The 20,717-nt window shown below is 44.2% G+C and overlaps 1 protein-coding gene across 3 annotated transcripts in view; it reads left to right on the top strand.

The window, feature by feature from the left end:
* Nucleotides 1-20,717, top strand: part of XPO6 (exportin 6) — a 52,119-nt gene that overhangs the window by 12,474 nt on the left and 18,928 nt on the right. For all 3 annotated transcript variants that reach the window (XM_086759580.1, XM_086759578.1, XM_086759579.1), the window contains exons 2-9: nt 3,267-3,357; nt 4,647-4,759; nt 7,370-7,567; nt 10,229-10,388; nt 10,777-10,854; nt 14,665-15,118; nt 18,511-18,637; nt 19,422-19,531. In XM_086759580.1, the coding sequence (XP_086615706.1) occupies nt 3,267-3,357; nt 4,647-4,759; nt 7,370-7,567; nt 10,229-10,388; nt 10,777-10,854; nt 14,665-15,118; nt 18,511-18,637; nt 19,422-19,531 (1,331 nt within the window). The remainder of the gene's footprint in view (nt 1-3,266; nt 3,358-4,646; nt 4,760-7,369; nt 7,568-10,228; nt 10,389-10,776; nt 10,855-14,664; nt 15,119-18,510; nt 18,638-19,421; nt 19,532-20,717) is intronic.

Raw genomic sequence — 20,717 nt, 5'->3', positions numbered from 1 at the left:
CTCTCGTTTGATAACTGTTAATGAAACACCTTTAGCAAACTTAATGAGGCAAAAATGGGGATGGTAAGGACATAGATTGACAGGGGCTCTGTCCCACCCCGATCCGTGTCGTCAGTGCAGACGTGACGGCACAACCAAGCTGTGACTGAGGGCGTCGTCTTTGGCCAGAGGATCTGCAGCATCTGGGAGCTGAGATCCTCCCGGCAGCAGCCTGCGGGTCTGAGCTCAAGCGTAGCTTTGGGCAGTGGGGAGCAGTGGAGGTGGCGTGGGTGGTGGCGTGTCGAACCTTACCGTGCCTGTTTTCAGTGAATGGCAAAGTTTTCATGGCGAAAAGCTCACATTTCATGTTCTGCAAATGGGATTCGCAGAACTGAGTATTTTTTTTTTCTTAAATAGTTGACAGAAGAGAGCAAACAGCATTTCCTGGCGGTTTGACCCGGCCTTCAGTAGCCGGAGATGCTGAGAGCGGAGGGGTCAGATTTTACAACTTGTGAAAATGAGCAGGAAGCATTTCTGGTTTAATGGTTGGATATTTTATAATGCTTCATGAAGGTGAGGCGAACTACCAGCCCTTACCCAGAAAGTCTGTAGTAAATTCTGCTAATGATGGTCCAGACTTCATGACTTTCCTTGAAAACCTTTAAAGTGCAGTTTGTGTATGACCCAAACGGCTGAATTTCAGACCAGACAAAGTGAAGTGAGTGCTGCTGGTTCTCTGCACGCGGGGTTTGATCTTGTCCTGCTGTGCAGGTCTTGCAAACAGCTCTGCTTTTATTGCAGCCTCACTAGATAATCCCCTTTCTGGGTGTCTGGAGGTAGGTGCAGTGAATTTCCTCTGCCGCTCCCCAGCAGCATGCACCCTCTTTATCTCAGTGACCCAGTTATCAGAGCCTTTGCTTGGAAGGTAGATGATTACCTCATGCTCCGGGAACGGTTAACTTTAGGAAGACCCAAAGGCATGAGCAAATGCTTCTCTCTACCTTTTAAAGTCCTGCCGGTAGCTGGAGGGGGATGGATGCGCTTGGTGTGACCATCAGGTAGCACCTGGGAAAGACCTGGGGGGCTCTCCTGTTCGCAGAGCCCGGCCTGGGCTTCAGCCAATTTGTGCTACTCCACCTTCCTTTGGCCAAACCTCCGGAACAGCCGGGAAAAGTCAAATAAGAGAAGAAAACAATCTCTGAGGTCACGCTGTTTCTTTCTGCACAAGCTGGCCTTGGATTGTGGCCAGCCTGGGCTTTTTACATAAAATGTTCGTGTTGTGCTCTCTTGTTTTCTTTCCTGCTTTTGACACGTTGAACATTGAGATGGTGGTGTTTTTATCTAAAAGATTACGCGTGTTCCTAGGAGTAGGCTCTATCATCTTCAAAATCTCAGTCCTGAGGCCGTTTGAAGTCAGCAGAGGATGTGTCAGTGGCTCAAGATTTATGAGAACTGTGCAATTTATTTCCAAAAGTACAAAATAAATCTTGAATCTTGGAAAAAAGCTCAACTACTCTTCCTGAAGAAGGATTGAATTAACTATCCGAAAATGATTGAGCCTTGCCATTCCTGTGTGAAGAGCTAACGCTTCTCTGTGAATTGAAGTGATCTCGATCTTGGCTGGTGGAGGGATGGGGTGGGAGAACGGTGCTTCTTAGAGAGGAATGTGCATCAAATTGATCTGCCCAGTGTTTGGAGACTCCCTTTTGGAGGTTTGGCATCAGAAATGGCTGGTGAGACTGACTCCATGTTGAGCAGCACAGAAGTAAACTGCAGGGATCTGCAAAAATGGTGGGTATGTGTGTCTGGATGTAGCTGGGAGGAATTTGCAACAGTGGGCAATGTCCCAGAACGAAATGTGTAGAAATGGCAGTGTGGCTGTATCCCGATGTCATTAAGGACTCCACTTAGTCAAATATTTTTTTTAAAGCGAGGCTGCTGTCCACAGTGGTGGTGTTATCTGGGAAGTGGTGACTGGCAGGGGGAGGAGGAGGAGGCTGTTTGGTGGCTGAAGGGCCAGCTCCAAGAGGAAGTTCACAGTGCGAGGGACTGTTTGCAGAGACCACGTAGGAATGGATTAAAGAGGTGGCAATGGGTGCTTGATCTTGCTTAAGCTGGCAAAGTGGCTTTGATTTGATTGTAGGTTATTTTAAGCCAATTTCCCACTGACAGTGTTTCTCACTGAAATAGTTCTTGCTTTCTAGAGCAGGTCTTTGAAAATAAAAAGGAAAAAAAAAGCAAAAGGGGAGAAAGGAAGAGGAAAGGTAGGATGAAATTCGGTATTCATTTGCTAAGTAACTGAAAATACACGGTGTCTTACAGAGCATCCACTTCTGTTTGTTAGGAGAGCAGGGCTGAATTTGTCTCCCTGCGCTGTTGTATGGAGTTGTCGCTGTTGCATTGAGTTGTTGGTTCTCCCAGGGGGTTGATCCAACCCCAGGCTGTTTGAGGAGGTCTCCTGCTGCTTGGCCCTGAGGTGCTCCGTGAGGAACCTGCTGTACGTGGAGATGGGAGCTGGCAGAAGCCCGGAGAGTTTCTACAAGTTCTCTCAGTTGCTCATCTCTTTGCAGAAGACTGCCAGACATGGTTTTTATTTGTTTTTATTTTTTGAGGCAGAACTTTCTGTTTTTCTCTAATGGTTTACGCTGTGCGCAGAGGAAGGTCGGGGCTTGAATCTCCGTGCATTAATTATTGATAGCGAGCGCTGGAGACGGTAGAGGAGTGACTAATGGCACGGTCTGTGCTACAGCAGGAGCGTTCTCTAAGCCTGGCCATTATCAGGCTTAGACCATAAAGGAGGAGCTGCGCAGCGCGGGAGGCGAGGCACAGTGGTGACCTGCTGCTAGAATAAAGTCATCCCGGCTCCAGAGAGTTGCGAAACTACGTGACCTTGCAACGGCTGTATGATAATTCCGATTATTTTTTTTTAAAGGATTTATAAACGCTGCGCTGTAACTGGATAATTCCAATAATAAAAGCTAAATTTGGGGGTGAGAGTGTGTTCTTCTTGAGTCAAATCACTGAATGGTTTTATAGCACTTGTCAAAGTGCTGGAAATTCCTTACTCTTTCAAGCTGCTGCTTCCTGAGCACCTTCAGTGTTGCAGGTGGCAGTGTGGAACAGAGGCAATGAGGAATAGGTGTCAGGAGCACTCAAGATTCATGGTCCTTTTGTGTTGTTTTTTTATCTGAAAGCATCCTGAATTTACTGTCTTTGTAAGGATTGTTTGACAAGGTAAGCTAACTTAAAAGTTAGTTATAACTCTTCCCTTCAAATGTCGTTCCCAGGCATCTGAAGAGGCCTCGCTCCGGGCTTTGGAGAGTCTAATGACAGAGTTTTTCCACAATTGCACAACGAATGAGCGGAAACGCGAGATAGGTGAGTTCGTGCCGCTTCTGAAGGATGGTCTGCTTTGCCCTTCTGCTGCCCGCAGGCCTCAGCAGAGGTGATGGGTGCATTACACAAGTACAGCAGATGGAAGTGCTCTGTCTGATACTGAACTGGCTTCTTAGCCTCTCCTGCGTCCGTATGAACTTCAAGTAGAGGCTTACATAGTTTGGGTTTCGGAGACCCCACGGCAGGTCGGTAACTGTCTGTCGCTGTAAGCGTGGACATGTAGTTTTTCATCAAGGGTGGTAAGCTGGTTGTATCCTGGAAAACCTCTACCTTCTGCCTAGAGATGGAGCGTGGACTTCAGATTTGTTCAGCATTAAGAAGGGAAAGAAGACTGTCCGAGTTAATGTGAAATGCCAAGCAGGAATAAACAGTGAGGTTTCGTTTTGGCTGGTGTTATTAAACATGGCCTTCTGAAAACCAGCCGAGATCTTCCAGGTCCTGTAGATTTATCTTCTTGCACCTGTGGTCAATGGGTGTAAATAGGCTGTTTTCTTTTATTCTCAAACTTCTGCCATCTCTGTGACTTAGTACGATCGGCATGGAAGGCTTCTCCCAGAAATCTCGTAAAATTAAAGAATAAGCAGCTAGGCAAGTTTGTGGGTTTGTTTTTGAGGATTTTTTTTCCCCCTGTTGTGGAGATCTCCTGCTGTGGAAGAAGTAAAAGCCTTCAACATCCCCCATTTTCTTGCTGAAGCTGCAGGAAAGAAACCAACAGATTAAGGCTTGAGTTTGACTGGCCTGTGAAACACAGCCCTTGCAGCCTTTACCTCTGCCACATTTGGTACGCAGTCACTTGGCGTCAGGTGACCAAATCCTGTACCTGAGCGTTCAGAGGGGTTTTTGTATGCTGACCTGCGACAAAGTGAGTGGCTCTTGGAGCAATTGCGTTAAAACAAGGGTGTTTTGTCACGCTGTGTTTGATCTGACGTACTCCTGGTCTTTCACAGGGGCCTGATATCCCAGCATTTGACTTTTATAGATAAAATGGTAATGCCCGTAATATAATTTTTGTGTAATTTGTTTTAATATTCAGCTATTTATGTCAAAGCTGTGTTCTAAAATGACATACCTATTTTGTTTTCATTAAAGCCTATTGTTAGGTTGCTTTTGAAGTGTGATTTTTTTGTTTGTTTGTTTGTTTATTTTATTTTTCTCCTCCATGTTGTTTGAGTCAATCCCTGAACATGAGGTGTCTTTCATGCCCATTGCTATGGATCTGTTCACAGCTTAAGAATTTTAATGTAATTTAACAATATTTTATTTTTTTTCAGAGGAGCTTTTAAATAACTTTGCCCAGCAGATAGGAGCCTGGAGATTCTGCCTGTATTTCCTGTCAAGTACCAGAAACGACTATGTGATGATGTACAGTTTGACTGTGTTTGAGGTAAGATGTGTACTCTGCCTGCTTTGTGCATTTTCTGTCTGGTGCAGTTTTCTATGGCGATCGATTTTATTTGGAAATGTTTGTCTGAAATGGCAGTCCTAGTAAGCACGGTGATAAAGGATGCTTTTATTGCTCTCTCCTAGAGAGGTTGCTTAATGGCAGGCTAAGAGTGGGAGAATATGAATCTTTGTACACAAATTGAAGAATTAATTTCCTGGCATCGCTAAGTACAAATTACCTCCCGTTTCGGAGGCTGCTTAGGTTTTCTGTGCAATGCTTTTAAGAGCGTTATTGCTTTTATACTCTTTTTATGGTCAGAAATATCTGCATGATTACCTGCTACTAGCTACTGCAAACTGTAATGCTAAGTGGAAAGATGAAGTTGCTCTTATTTTTCTGGCATCTCATAGTTGTGGTGGATGCTCTCAGAGCTACATCCTGCGAGCTTATGTGCTAGTTGCGGAGGTAAGGTCGCTTTTAGAAAGACCACTTTTATAAAATAACAAAGTTGTCGTTAAAAGCCTAAATATTGATTTGTGTATCTGCTGGAAGAAACAAAAGTATTCTGTGAACAGCTCTGTTTTGTCAACTGGTTTCTCAGTGACCAGTGCAGTCTCTCCCCAGCGATATCCTGGGGCTTGGTCAACGTCGCGCCTCACCCCGGGTCTGTTTGTGGCCTCTGCACTGTTTGGCAGACTGAACTGTGCTCCTAAACCAAGGGGGTTTTATATCCTTTGCAGTGGGTCACTTTTCAGATAGAGCAAACAACTCTTCTTGAAAGTTGTGTTGTTTTGACAGATGTTGTGTCCGTGGTGTGATAGTTAACTACTTGACTTAAAATGCTCGCTTTGTTTATCCGGCGTTGCACGGGGAGTCTGAAGCTGATCTGCAAACTGAATCGCCCGTAACCATGAGGCCACCCTTCCCCTCAAAAAGGGATAACGGTGACTGAAATGGCAGTTGTACCCTGCTCTGGGGATGGGTCTCTCCCAGCAGCAGCATGTAATAATTAAACCAATTTTCCTGAAGAGGGAAACATGTTTGATTACTGAGCCTCTGCCCAGAATGAAGCAGAACAAAGAAATCACTGTCCAAATGTAAAGTGAGGGATGTGAGTCCACAGCTCAGCTGAGAGATTAGCATCTCCCCATTGGGGAGCTTGAATTTCCAAAGTTAACTACTGTAGTGCTGCGAGTTCAGCGAGTTCTCATAGCCGTAGTCTGCAACTTCATCAGACTTCAGCTGTCTGTGAGTACTGAATATCAGCAAAAGCGTGGCTATAAACACAAGGATCATTCCCAGAGCTTTCAGAGAACGTTGTGTTTTCTAGAATGTCTAGGAAGTTAACAGATCTGGAACAAAAATCCTTATGACCCCCTTCTGAATGAACCATTTTCACTCCTTGCTTTTGGAAAATGAAGCATCTTCTCAAAACATTTCACAGGTTGGAGAAAGCTGCCACGTTCAGGTCAGATGAGTAGGACAAAACTCAATGGGCAATAAAACATGAATATTAAAACTGAAGCATCTTCCAGTTCTACTGGGGCTTCTGAAACTGTTGTTCTGGGCTTGCATCGAGGAGCTCTCGTTTGGTTGGGTCATGCCTGTTTTTAAGCAATACTTCTGGATCTCCTCTGTGCGAAAACCCCAAAAGCAACCTCTTTGAGGAAGTTTCTGTATAAATACACCTCTGCACTTCTGCTCTGTGAACTGGTACCTCTGTGTAGTACATCTGTACTGTGAGTTGGATCTGCTTTGACCATAAATCATCTGCCATTTTCCGCAACAAACCCCTTTGCGATGTCTCCTGCTTTTGGAGACCTGCCTGTGGATGGGTACGGACATTGCCTCGGCAGCAGGCCTCCTCAGTACGTTATCCTCAGAGGCTCAGCTGCTAATGCTCCAGAGCCCCTAAATGGGATCATAGCGTGGCAGGAAAGCAATTTGCAACTCTGCCTCCTTATGGAGTTGGTCTGTTTTTAAGTGGACTAAAAGCTTTCTGTTAAAGTGGTGCCCTGTCACTGCAAGGCAGTCACTCCGGCGACCTTCCGGCTTAGCTTCAGGAGACGCCAGTGGCATCAGAGTCATCTGAAACCAAGGCCTCTTCCCCTCTTTTTTTTTTTTTTTTTTTTTTTTTTTTCCCCTCCTTCATACAAGACTATGCTTCCACCCTTAAAGAGTAAAATCAGAGTTCAGGATTAAAAGGGAGTGGAAATATTTTATATGCATGCCAACTAGTTCTGCTTGGCCCAAAACCAGTTAGGATGGTAGCATACTGGTTGCTGTCGCTTGTCAGTTAATAGAAATGATGGTGTATGCAGAGGTATTGGTAGCGATTTCTGGGACATCGAAACCCATTTTTCCTGAAGCTCTAATGTTGGAAGGAAAAGGGCTTTTAACTGAGTGGGCTTGGTCAGTGAGAGGGCTGGATGGATTTGTGAGCTTTTCACTGCCTGTGCGTTGTGGCAGGCACTGGCAATCCTGGGGAATAAGATGCAGCAGCTCTGCCTGGCGCTCTGTCCCTGCGCTGTGTCTCCATGTTCTCTTGCTGTTTAACGGAGTGAAGCGTGTCTGAGATGAGCTCATCTGGGAGGTCTGTTTCTTTTCCAGAACCTGATCAATAAGATGTGGCTTGGGGTCCCGTCTCAAGACAAAATGGAGATCCGCAGCTGCCTGCCCAAGCTCCTCCTAGCTCACCATAAAACTCTGCCTTACTTCATCAGGAACAAACTCTGCAAAGTCATTGTGGATATCGGTCGGCAAGACTGGCCGATGTTCTACCATGACTTTTTCACTAACATCTTGCAGGTAAGAAGTTTCTGAAGGGAAAACTTGGTTTCATCCACAGAGAGACATTACTTTGTTTCCTTGAGTAGTGCCTTTGCTTGACTAAGATTAAGTAATTACATGAAAAAGAAAGTTGCTTCTTAAATTCCTTTGCCTTTTAAATTTTGCAAATAACTCTTATCTTCCTACATGTTACATTTCTCTCTACTGTTAAAATTTTCTGACAAGGGAGCAATGCTATGCAACAAGTATCAACTGCACTTTGAATGGTAAATATTTGTGAGTAGTTGTTGAAAATGTAGTGGTTATGGATTGTTCTTTGAAGAAAAAACATCACTAAAACTATGGATGCATTCACTGGAAGAGAATTTTCTGAACGTGGCTGTTGGAGGTTTTTTCACCTAATAGCCAAAGATACTCTAAAATCTTTGGTACCTTGTCGTGTAAAGTCACTGATGGAATGCTGTTGGGCTGTTTAAGAGGACTCTTCCAGGCAGACTGGGGTGTGTATTTGAGGATCCCGCCTGAGATACTGCCATTAGTTTGAATTTTGGTTGTTACTCAGCATCTTCACAGTGAAGCCTGAGCCAGGCTGATGGTGCACTGCTGCTGGAGCCTTACTAGGCAAACCTCCTCTTTTAGTTCAAGTACTCTTGTTCCCAGTTCTCTTAAGATTGTTCATAATTGGCTTAAAGAAGCTGAGTGTAAACTGAAGTGCTGCACATACTTTTTCTGCTGGCATAATTGCATGATTTGAGTGTAGCTTTGCCCACAGACAAGCCTCAAGGCAGTTATTTAAAAAAAAAAAAAATCAAAGTCCCTGAGTATCAGGAGTTTAAGACAAGTGGATCTAGTAGTAATTGCAAAATTTAAAAAATACTAACTTGGCATGCAGAGCTTGTTACTAACTGATGTGATCTCTTTTTCACATAGCTTTATGTAATCGTGTGGTGTGACATGCTGCATTTTTTTCCTGAATTGTCAATTTAACAATAAGTACTCCAAGACAACCATCTACACTTACAGTTTTGGCTTTCATTTCACCTGGATCTGTAATTGAAATTATTTCTGAGCTTCTACTTGCTTTTCTGGCACTGTGGAGGTTATCTTTAGTGAATGCAGAGCTTGCTTTAGCTATCTATTTTCCTTAAGCCTCTCCTTGTCAATTCAGCTGTGGAGAGAAAGGTTTCCATAAACTAGTTTCTAGAGCGGACGCCTTCCAAAAATGCTCAGAGAAAATGGAGGAAAAACCCTAAACTCCAGGACCTCAAAGTGATGAAGAATAGCACAGGAGCAGAATGACTTCCCATTAGAGTTGCAGCTGAGTCCTGTTTCAAGACTGACTTCTGAGAACATTTGAAGTAGCTGTTTGCTTCTTTAGCATTAAATTGTATCCCAGTACTCTGGGCTCTAAAGCTTGTCGGATCGTTGGAGGCTTGGAGGAGAGGAGTAACTTGGACTGTTGTATTGTCACTATGCAAAACCAGCAATTCTACATAAAGTGCTGCTTCCGTAGAAGTACGAAATTTATTTAACATTACTGAAGTGCCAGTGCACAGTATTGCTCAACTTCCTGGTGTTGTCAGAAAATATTCTGAAAGGAGATATGAAGTCTCTCTGTAACTTACTAACAAGTTGTGTATTTTATTTTATTTTCTTCTTTAGCAGTCTGCTCCTGTGCGTCATGCTTCCTTTCTGAAAGCCAACCTCATGTACATCTAGACTAAGAGCTTTTAGATGGACATCCTTTCCCATGTATTTCCCCAAACTGTGTGGCCTGAGCATTGCGAACTCACCCTGTCTCTGGTTTGGTGGGTCAGTGAGATTAGGACCGAAGTCACTGTGTTACAGAATTTACGACTTCAGGGATGATTCTGGTTGGCTTTAGGTTTTTTTTCTCCCAGAGAGAGTAGTGCATAAATCACTTTGGATATTCCAGGTCAACAGAGAAGAGCAGGATTGAATTTCAGCTGAAAATAAAATTTTGTCCCACTTGAATAAGTCTTTAATATTGCAGTGGCTGATGAAGGCAGAAATCATTGCTTTCTGGTCCTGTTCCTGTGTGTTCAGTTTGTGGTGGAAGTCACTCTTTTTAGGGGAAATGTGATTTCCAGTTTGAGGTGTAATACAGATGCAAGGAGAGGTCGCATCCCTTAGCTGTGTTCTGGTGTCATCCAATATTGGCTGCAGCTCTTTATACGGGAGGGGATGGGCTCTTTACTGGGAAGATGCTTGGCTGATGGTGCAGGCTCCTGATCTGAGCGCGGCTGCAGCAGCAGCCCTGTTACGTACAAGTGCTGGTGCTGAGGCAATTCTGAGAAGTGATGATGTCAGCACAAGGCAATAAACAGAAGGAAGGAACTGTTTCTGGTAAACATGCTGGAACAGAGAATGTGTGTAATGACATGATGAAAGGTCTTGAAACCCCAAGGATTCCCATGGTGGCTGAACTGTTGCGATATCATAGATAGATGTCTCAGGAAATTGAATGTTTGCCGTGCTCAACATGCGCTGCAGATCGCATATCCCTCAACATGCAGCGCTGCAAGCTGTGGGAACTGATACCCCCTCAGTCTTGAAGCGCTTGGAAACTGCTAATAGCGTGGCTGTCCCCTGCTTGTCAGCTGCTAGCTTTGCAGAATGTTCTCATCACATGTTAATGTTCGTGTGTCTTCCTCTCAGTTAATTCAGTCTCCTGTGACCACTCCTCTGGGCCTGATCATGTTGAAAACCACTTCGGAAGAACTGGCGTGTCCGAGGGAAGATCTTAGCGTCGCCCGGAAAGAAGAGCTGCGCAAGCTGCTCCTAGACCAGGTGCAAACGGTGCTTGGGCTCCTCACAGGTACGCGTTATGGCATTTGCAGCGTTGAAACAAATGTTCTTCTTCACCATCCCTGAGATGCTAGGGAGGCTGCACATTCTGGGGTCAGTGCAGCAACGCGTGGGCAGTGTGGTGGCTGCTCCTGCAGTTTGAACACTCGACTCTACCCTCAGGCCTTTGGGTCAGTTTACCGTGGAACAAGCTTGTGTAGCAGAGCAGATGTATAGCTACGTATGTCCCCCTCTTTGTGTCTGTCAGCACTTGGCAATTTCTTTGGGCTCATTAAGAAGACGATCCTTGTCAAAGCATTAAATGTGTGTTCTGCTGAAGATCTCCTGCAGTCTCTGGTATGTTTGTTAGATCAGTCTTGTCTTTTAGCAGGCTGTTCTGAAAAATATCTCTTTGGCAGGTATTTTGGAGAGCATCTGGGACAAACACAGCGTTACTGCTGCCACTCCACCACCATCCCCAACTTCAGGAGAAAGTGGTAAGGATGGCTAAAGCTACAAGATGATATTTCCATGTACTTCAGCTTGCAATATCAAGCATACATTCCTTCCTTTCCTGTCTAACCTTTTGAAATAATCCTTTCCAAGAGCTATTAATTGGCTAACAAATTTCTGGTTGGAAAGGCAAACCTGACATGAAGAAACGATTTCCACTGAGAATGCCCCCCCCGCCCCGTTGAAGAGTACAACATCTTGTCCACAGGTGGCAAAAAGCTTTCATAAGTATCGGTGCAAAATACTCTAGCATCAGTGAGTTGGCATTGTCATCTATGAATTTCAGCTGTTGGGCACATCAGGAGCCAGAGTGGAGCAAAACTGAAGCCCTAACTAAAAATAAAAAAAGGTGGCTAGGACTTTATTTTCCTTTATTTTCTCCCTATTCCTGCTAGTCTTTTGCATAAGTGTTTATCTCATCTAAACTAGTCTACATATGTATTTCCTAGTTACCTACAAGATAGAGAATATATTTCTCTGTCCTTGTACTTGGAGCACATTTTGCTTACACCGTTAAGGCTAAATAGGGGATAAATGTAGAGGGTCACCCCAGGCAAAAAGCTGGTCCTGATGACTACCAGTGTTTCTTGTGCCTTGATGTAACGTGAGTTGTGACATTCAGCTCGCCCAAGTGTGGTCCAGCAGCGTATGGTGTCTTCATTCCTGCTTCTTGGAAAACAAAGCAAGAAGAAATACCATGATGCCGTGAAATGAATACTTTGTTTGAAAGCTCTGCTCTTGGCCCTGCCTGCTTTTGACAAGAAAAGTTTACTGGACACTTAAACTTTTTTGTTGCTTAGATGAGGCCACCAGCTTTTTCTCTTTACTTTCAGGTGAAATTAAAAGTCTTCCAAAAGGCAAAATAAGCTTCAGAGTCCCTATGAATGTTTAATATCTTCTTCCATCAGAGCCAAAGTATCTTCAGGAACTTGGAAAACCTGTGCTTCCTTTTTTTTGCAGAGGGAAGCAGAGTGAAATGGGTACTTGCAAGTCTTGCATAGTTTTTAAATAGCACTTGAAGGCAATGTTAGACTTATTTCTCATGCCACTTAAGCAGAGGAACTCTGATAATGTCCTATGTTTGGAAACACTTGAGTTATTGCATCGGTGCAGAATTTACTCAGCAATAATCTCTTGGCCTCCAAATGTTGTCGTTGCATGATTTATAGCTCTTTACGTGATGAATCCCTTCCTTGGGCATATTCACTCATGTATGGTAAACAAATGAGTAATGGAAATGTTTGATACTTACTTCTACAGAACTAGCCTGATCCCAGCCCTCTCCGAGAGTTTGCTCCTTGTGCATGAGTGCAGTTGATCCTGTAAATTTGTCACCTGTTTACAAAGACACCAAATGTAACTTAGTCTCTTAAACTCTGAGCTTCAGTAGTTTAACTGGGTGCAAAGAGTAATTTAACTGGGTGCAAAGCACACCAACCAGCTGCTGTGAGGTACAGAGACCTGATTTACAGTTTCTAGTGTTGATGGATTAGTGGTAATGGTTTTAAAATAGAGGGAGGTAGATTCAGATTAGATACTAGGAAAAATTTTTTTACACTGAGGGTGATGGAGCACTGTCCCAGGTTGCCCAGAGAGGTGGTGGATGCCCCATCCCTGGAAACGTTCAAGGCCATGTTGGATGAGGCTCTGAGCAACCTCATCTGGTTGGAGGGGGGTTGGACTGGATGGGCTTTGAAGGTCCCTTCCCACCCAAACCCTTCTGTGATTCTATGATTAAAATATGGGAATCTTTTGATTCTCACTGATTTTCTTTGTGGTGTTTGCTGCGCTGGACTTCTTTTAAAAGAGGCATATCGATGTCTGTAAAAGCGCAACGCAAGCGGCTCTTGCACTGCAGCATATGTACAGTTGTGAATGTTACCATGGGGGCTGCTTTAATATTAAAGTCGAAGTGCAGAGTTATTCAGTTCAGCTGAAGGAGCATGATGCCTTAAGTTCCTGGAGCAGAGGAGAAAAAAACAATTACAAGGTATGACAAGGAGTTAGGAATTTAGTGATGCAAGACATCAGTCTTGGTGAAAAATGGAGACTTGAGAGGAACCTGTTCATCATGCGTGCTTTTGAGTACTCTGGAAATAGCTCGGTAAATCATATCTGTTATTTTCGTATTCCTAGTGAGTTGGGTCATTTCACTTCAAAAAAATTGCTCAGATTTTCTGGGGAGAACTTCAAATTCTGTAGCATAGCAAGTGCCTGTGGATTTCTAAAGGTGAAGAGATTGTTTATACTCAAGGGAGAGAAGCGTGTTGAATAACCCGAGGAAGGTGTGAACAGATTTTCAGCGTGTGGTCTGTGGAAGCCTGCTAGTTAGTGGGCAGCTTCTGTGGGGAAGGGCAGCCTAGCTGGTGGTGTCTGCTTGGATTTGCATCAAGCTTTCAAGAAGGCTTCTGGCTAAAAGCTTTTGAGAAAGCAAAGGCCGTCAGGGATAAGGGGAGACTCTGCACTGTTGAAACAATGGTTAGAAGGTAGGAGGTAGAAGGTGAGTAGAAATGGTCCCCTCTTGCTGTGAAGGGGGGAGATCAGCTGTGGGCATGCTTGTTAGAGACCTGAAAAAGGGGCTCAGGGAAGAGACCAGGAGGCTTGCTGACAGCACCAAGATGGTCAGAATAGTGAAAAGGAGGTGTGACTGAAGGCTTGCAGGAAGACCTTGCATGTCTCTGGGCAAATGGGAGATGGGATGCAACCCAGGTGAGTGTAACCTGTGTTTGGGCAGGAAGAGCAGTACTCATCTCATGCCAAATCGTGGGCTCCAAACTCTCCTTCAGTATGCAGGGTTAACTTCCGAGTGTTAGGCCAGGTCATTCTACAAAAAGGTTGATTTGTAGCAGTCAAAACCAGGTAACTGCTATGGTGGTGTATGGAATTAAGGGTCATCTGTGCCTGAATAGTGGCTGCAGTTCTCGTCTTCCTGTATCCATAGGTGTAGAGTAGAAATGCAAGTCTTGGAGAAAGGGAATAATGATGATTGAGGGTATTAAATGGCTTCCATGTAAGTAACAAGAAAATACTGTTCATTCTCTCAAACTGAGAGCGAGAAGCTGCAGTAGAAAGTTATTGAGTGACATCTAGAAGGTGAATGAAAAGAGAGTCTTCCTTTTCCCTATTTGGGTACAGGAGCTAGGAAATGAAACTAGCAGCTGACAGGCCCCAAAACCTTTCTTCACACAATGAATAGTTCAGCTGTGAAACTCGCTCACGGGATGTTGCAAATATTAAGTTTACGTAGCTTTAGTTGGAGACTGGATAATTCATGGAAGGTAAATCCTGAGGCTGTACAGAGTTCTTCAAACCCTGCCTGACTTGTGAAGCCTTTGAAATGTGAGTGGCTGGAGGCTGAGGGATATGATCTGTGCCTGCTGTGGGCTTTTGCTCACTGTGAAAAGCTACCTGTGCCGTGCTAAGCAAGCTTTGACTCGGTACCTCTGCTCTTACATCGTCCACGAGCTGTCGGATGCAACAGAAGCAACTCTGCTGATGTTCAGTGTGACAAGAGGACTTGTGCAAGCTGACATCAAGGATGCTTGACCTTGTGAGGGGAGTGAATGTTATAACAAATTCCTAAATTACACCCCATGACCCTGCTGTTGTCTGAACAAAAGGTCAGAGAATTCCAGAATACAAAAACTGCTGGTTCACCTCGGGCAAATCTTTGTGTGCTAACTTGCTGAGTGCCAGAGGCTCTGGTGGCTTTTGCTGTGTGGCTAGGGCGGGTGGTTGCACCGTTGAAGGCCATTGCCCTGATTTATAATGCAGATGTGTGCTTTGGTTCCTAGGTGACCTGTTAAGTAGCCTGTTGCAGAGTCCCAGCGTGGCCAAATTACTGAACCAGCCAATCCCCATCCTTGATACAGACAGTGAATACATATGTTCCCTGGCACTGGAGTGCCTGGCACACCTCTTCAGCTGGATCCCTTTGTCTACCAGTATCACGCCATCACTCCTCACCACCATTTTCCACTTTGCTCGCTTTGGCTGCGACACCCGCGTTCGGAAGATGTCTTCTGTCAACGGCAGCAGCCAGAACTCGATGTTGGGCCAGGAGCGTGGCCGACTTGGCGTCTTGGCTATGTCTTGCATCAATGAACTGATGTCTAAGAACTGCGTGCCTATGGAGTTTGAAGAGTATTTGCTGCGGATGTTCCAGCAGACTTTCTACCTCCTTCAGAAGATCACCAAGGAGAACAACGCCCATACGGTGAAGAGCCGCCTAGAGGAACTGGATGAAAGGTAAGAGCCATCAAACGGCTACGTAGCTGTGCTAGGGCCTCTTGCTTTCTAAAGGACTGTCTTTATTATTTTGTGGTCATGCATGGTGTGTCTAATCGCCTTTTTTTCAGAGTACTGTGCTGAGGGAGGCAGGCAGCAAGGTAGGTGCCCACAGGTAAGGTTCTGGTAAGGGGCTGAGTGTGGTAAGGGACCATGGTGGCACAGGTTTGTATTCTTTCCTGTCCTCTTCCTCCCCTTTCCCCCGTTCGTTGCTGTTTGACTGCAGGTCTGAGGTGGCACAAGAGCTGAACCTGCCCTTCATTCAGTTGTAACAGAAAACAGAAGAGGCTCAGTGAGGTAAAGGCATTGCAGTATTCCCTTTCCTGGTCGGTGTCTGCCTTCTCTAATTAAACTCAAACGTACAAAGAGTGGGTAGATATTCTCCGAGTCATGGCTTGGAAGAAAATAGAAGTAGTTTCCTACCCTTCAGTGAGATGTGATGATGTCGATTGTTTTTTTTATTTTTACTTTTTAAAAAATTTTTAAACAACACTGAAAGCTTGGGGAGCTCCGTTCATAGCAGCGGTGAATGGCTCCGCCGCAGACGCTGTCTGGTGTGCTTGACCGGAGGCAGCAGGGAAGTGGCAGCATCTCGGGAGGCTGCGTATTCTCATTTTCCAGAAAGTTATTACCATCCTTACTACCTAAAACAGCTCGACTTTTCTATTGGGTATTCCCGCTCGTAGGCAAGGAAGTGAGACTCGCCTTGCTGTTGTGTTGGGTGGTTGAATCCGCGTGTCGGCAGGGCGGCGGAAGAGGTGACGACTCGATGCCGCCTCTCGTTGCAGACCCGCTGGGCGAGTGTGTGCCGTGGGAAGGCGGGCAGACTGGTGCCAGCGTTAGCAAATGAGTTGCAACTGTGCGAATGTGCTCAGTACCTTGCAGCGGATACTTGATGGAAATAAATTCCTGGTGCTGCTGTAAGAAATATTTCTATTCACAAATTCAGCAGCAAGGCTTTTGGGGTGTTTTGTCGTTTTTCTTTGATACCCACTTGGGAGGCAAAAAACAAACCTAGGGAAAAACTGCAGGGCCTCTTTGTACAGATCACTTGCATGTTCCTTCTGTGAAATTCCCCTTTTCCAGATCTTTAGATACACATATAACTGGAGTAGTCAATCTAGATTAATCATGACTTCTGTTTAACAGAGAATTCTACTTGCTCATTTTTTTTTCACTAACGCGCTCTGACTTCAGCATCACTTGCTTTCTAGAAATAAGACGTGTTCTAGGACAGTAGAAATCTGCCACCTTTGCATACAAGAGATGTGCGCAGAGAGCCAAGGGTTAGACTCTGGATTTCAGAAAAGCTCTCCTGGAAGCCCACAATCCCTCTTTCAACTTTGTTCTTTCTTTTTGTGGAGAACATCGGCAAGCAGCCTTCACTGGCAAGGCCGCGGAAGGTCTGTGGCTGTGCTGGCCTTCACGAAGATGGTGTTGCTGTGTCGTTACGTTCTGCTCCTTAGATATGTTATCCACAGAGATTGCTGGTGTCTGTAACTGCGAGACTCCTGAATTCATTGCGAAGGTCTGAAATAGGGATGTAAATAAGATGTTCTGGAGCCTGGAAAAATCTTCTGAAGGGGTGGAGCTTTCTCTGAGCTGACTCTGTCCTCTCTATGGAAAAAGATGCAAGGATTTTGCTGTTGTCACTTAAGGGCATAACTATACTTTTATGTCCAAAATTAAAGAACTTACTGCATGAAAGTGTCTTCCTGGCTTGGACTAACAAAATCCTAAACAAAACTAACACTGAAAAAATACCTTCAGGAGATTGCCATCTTCAGAACTTCTTGCCCTGGCTCTGTTCCTTCCCTTCCTCTCGTGGGGCTGCTTATTTTTGTTCTGTTACAAAATCAGTGTGGTTTCGAATGGCTGGTACTGCCAAACTGGTCCAGAAAGAGTAAACTTAAATCACCTTTTGCTTTATTTGCATTTGGCTTTAACTTGAAGATCCCAAAATGTGGGAAACGGCTGGTAAGGACAATGGTGCGGTGGTTGCAGAAGGGGCTTTGGGGCTGCCAGAGCTAGGGGCCAGGTAAGAATTTCACGGGTCTCAGATCAAAGCCCCTTTAGAAAGTAAAAATGAAAAAAAAATGGAAGGCAGTGTTTGGGTCTGGACTCTAGTTTTTGCTAGCTTTACTTTTGAAGTGTTTGGTCAGTGGTCAGATGTGCTTAGTGATGTCTTATCAAGTAGGCAGCACCAAATGAAAACGAAGCGTGATCTTTTTGCATATTTAAAGTATTGTGTGGGTTTTGGAGGCTTGTAATAACCAGCAGTGCTGCAGCTCTTTGTTAGCTGGCAATGCTTCTGTGCTTGAGTGAGTTTTCCTTAGAAGGAGTGGGGATTTCCCCCCTCAAAAAATTGAGAGTTTGCAGAGGGGGAGAGGAGAGCAAGGCAGCACAGTAACAGTAGACTGTTCAAGCGTGTTTGAAGCTTTACTAAGCCTAGCTTTTTATTTAAAAGAAAAACTTGAAGTACTGTTGCACTTTAGAGCTCTGACCGTATGGGAAGGATGGGCTTCGCTGCACACACCGTTGCCACTGGATCGCCAGAGCTCTTGCCGTTTGTGTGTGACGTTGGAACGTATGAATCCTGTGTACGGATGGAGTTTTTAACACTTTTCTATATAGACAGATATGAAGATGATTTCTAACCATGACAAAGCTCGTGGTCTGCAGAGTGTGATCTTGCTGGACTCCCTGAACTTTTGGTAGCTGGCTTCTTTTTGGATCTTCTCTTTGTACAGTCTTAAGCATTAAGCATTCCTCCATACTTCAGAGGAAGATTTGTCTTTATAGTCTAATTCAGTCACAAAAGCCTGGGCTCAGTTCAGGAACTTCTAGGTGGCTGGTCTGCACTGCAGAAGAACCCGTCCTTTCCAGCTCTCAACTCCATGGCTCTCCATCTTGTGTAAATTTTTAACATGTGTTGCTAACTCCTGCATTAACTTCTTGCTTCCACCTGAATTCCTCAGTGGTACAGTTTATTTCACTAATCTACGTTGGTAACATGACCCTTGCTATTAAATACATGTTTCTTACGTGGGGTGGGAGGGATGGTGCTTATTTTGCAGGCCTGATTGAACTCAGTTATATTTCTCTGAATATTAAAGTTGCTTTTGACTAGACTGTCTTTTCTGCTGTTTCAGGTGTTAATGGAATGAAGGGTTGCCCGTCCTGTAGGTAATTGTTGCAGGGCTTTATATTTTAATTGTTCTCCTGGCTGTTAATTTTAACTTTCTTTTTAATGAAAGGATTTTGAGTGAATTTTATCACAATTTCAATGAAATTGCTTTTCCTCGTGACATCCTTCGTGTGTTCTTAGTTGTGTTTTCTTTTTTCCCTTACAGCTACATTGAGAAGTTTACGGACTTTCTCCGGCTCTTCGTGAGTGTCCACCTACGAAGAATTGAATCCTACTCCCAGTTCCCTGTGGTTGAATTTTTGGCGTTGTTGTTCAAATACACTTTCCATCAGGTACAGCCCTGCGACATCACTTTTTTTTTTTCCCTTGATCTGTTCTCTCTTCTGTTGTCTTGTACAGCAGAGCTACCTTGTTTTCCCCAGTGAAGTTGATACCTAAAGTTAGCTCAGAAAAAAAGCAATTAACTGGTCTTACTGGCACTTGCTCAGTAGTGCTGGGGACTTGGACCTGGCTTAATGTGCTCTTGAACTTAGCTGGAGACAGCAGTCACATGTAGTTACCTTGCAAGAAGGACTTGTCTGGTGTTTAACTTCTGCTTGTATTTTTTTATTAGTCCTTGGAAAGAACAATGTTGTCTGGAAGAACCTCTCTAGCGTGCTTGTGTTGTGTTTGGGGATGCTTTTCTTTCTCCTTTATCTACTGTTTTACTCTGTTTGAGGCTTTCCTTGTAACTTCAGTTTTAGTATTAAAAAAGCAACCCTGTGGCTTTTGGTCCGTGTTACCTTGCTGTAGAAGCCGTCACAATGCCACCTGGCCCGATTTACCCCCACATGTGGATAAGGACAAGCAGTAAAATGTTCAAAGCTGATGCAGTAGAGCCATGGGATGGGTTTGTGCTGACACCACCCTTGTGATTCCTGGGTTTAGCACTGTTGTGCTAAAGCTCTTGTTCATCTTTTAACAGCTATGAATCTCCCCACTGACCTCCTGGAAATTTTTCAATGAACCAAGAAGTTCTTTTCATGTATTGGAGTGTAGACTAACTCGTATTTTCATTGTGTGAAAGCAATCTTACCATAGCTTGGGATATTAATTGTGAGTTCTGGTGTATTTCAGCCTACCCATGAAGGTTACTTCTCTTGCTTAGACATCTGGACGCTCTTCTTGGACTATTTGACTAGTAAAATTAAAAGTCGCCTGGCAGACAAAGAAGCAGTACTCAACAGGTAAGCAGTTGTGACAGCTGCAAGGACACTTCATGGTCACCGTGGAAGGAGTGTGAGAAATAAGCTTTTGCTTACTCCAACTTCACATGTGGTTGAGTCCTTCCTTTTTCTAAAATCGTGAAGTATAAAAAGTGTAAACTTCAGTGCTTCACGCTCACTCAAAAGAATTCAAACTGAGCAAGTTAGGGTCAAAAAACTCACTCGCATAAGTTATGTGTAAACCTGGCAGCCAGAGGAGGAAAGCTTTGCAGTCTAAAATAGAACTGTAACACATTTTAGCAAATTTTAGAGCACGTTTTAGCACATATTAAAGGAGGAGACCAGAGAGTAAGTTGCCTAGTAAGCGTTCACACAGATCACACAACCAATTAGTGAATTAGGAAAATTTTTGTATTTCATTAGGATTTTAAAATTCCTCTTGAAATGGAGGATGTGTTTCTGAGAAATATTGGTGAGACTGTGCTTGGAAGTTCGAAGTTCCACTTGCTTACCTCTGATGCTAGTCATGTGTATCACTTGCCGTGGATGGCAGCTCTTCCTTTGTCAATGCTATATCCTGAAATGGGTGGCACACTCTTAATAAAAGTTCCTTTGCTGCCATTTTTAAAATCTGGTGAATATACTGGTATCTTGTTCCAATTTTGGAGGCTTAAAAGTGCCATGGCTTGTGCCATATTACATTCTGCTAAGCGCAGAAGGAGGCTGCTTTGCCTTGAGCACGCTCAACATAAGCGGTTGGTTTTTGAAAGACAGCCTGACATCGTAACCACAAGGAACAAATGTGGAACTAGCTTACACCAGACAGCTCTCTTCCTTTCTGCATGGGAACTGTGTTTTTTTAATTTCTCAAGTAGTAGGTATTTGCATAATTTGTTCCTAATTTGCTGCGTTTTTTTCTAATGCTGTTGAACTTTGCCTTGGCATTCTGCTCCTCCTCTTCATCTGGCTGATGTGCACGTAATGTGTGTTATCTTCCTGTCAAATAGTTTGTTGTGGGGAAAGTGGAAACAAACAATAACCATCTCCCTAGGAGATCTGTCAGATTAGAAGCAAACAAACAAACAAAAAAAAAGTTGTGTAAGTGGTTGGAGCTTGTACTGTTTTGTCAGAACTACCTGTCCTTCGTGGCAACTTCTACAGCTACAGCTTCCTGTGCGCTCTCAGGCTTCTCATCGCTGCAGTTCGG

Source organism: Chlamydotis macqueenii, chromosome 15, assembly GCF_036417535.1.
Source record: "Chlamydotis macqueenii isolate bChlMac1 chromosome 15, bChlMac1.mat, whole genome shotgun sequence".
NCBI lineage: Eukaryota > Metazoa > Chordata > Aves > Otidiformes > Otididae > Chlamydotis > Chlamydotis macqueenii.
This window is presented reverse-complemented; position numbering and strand designations above follow the sequence as displayed.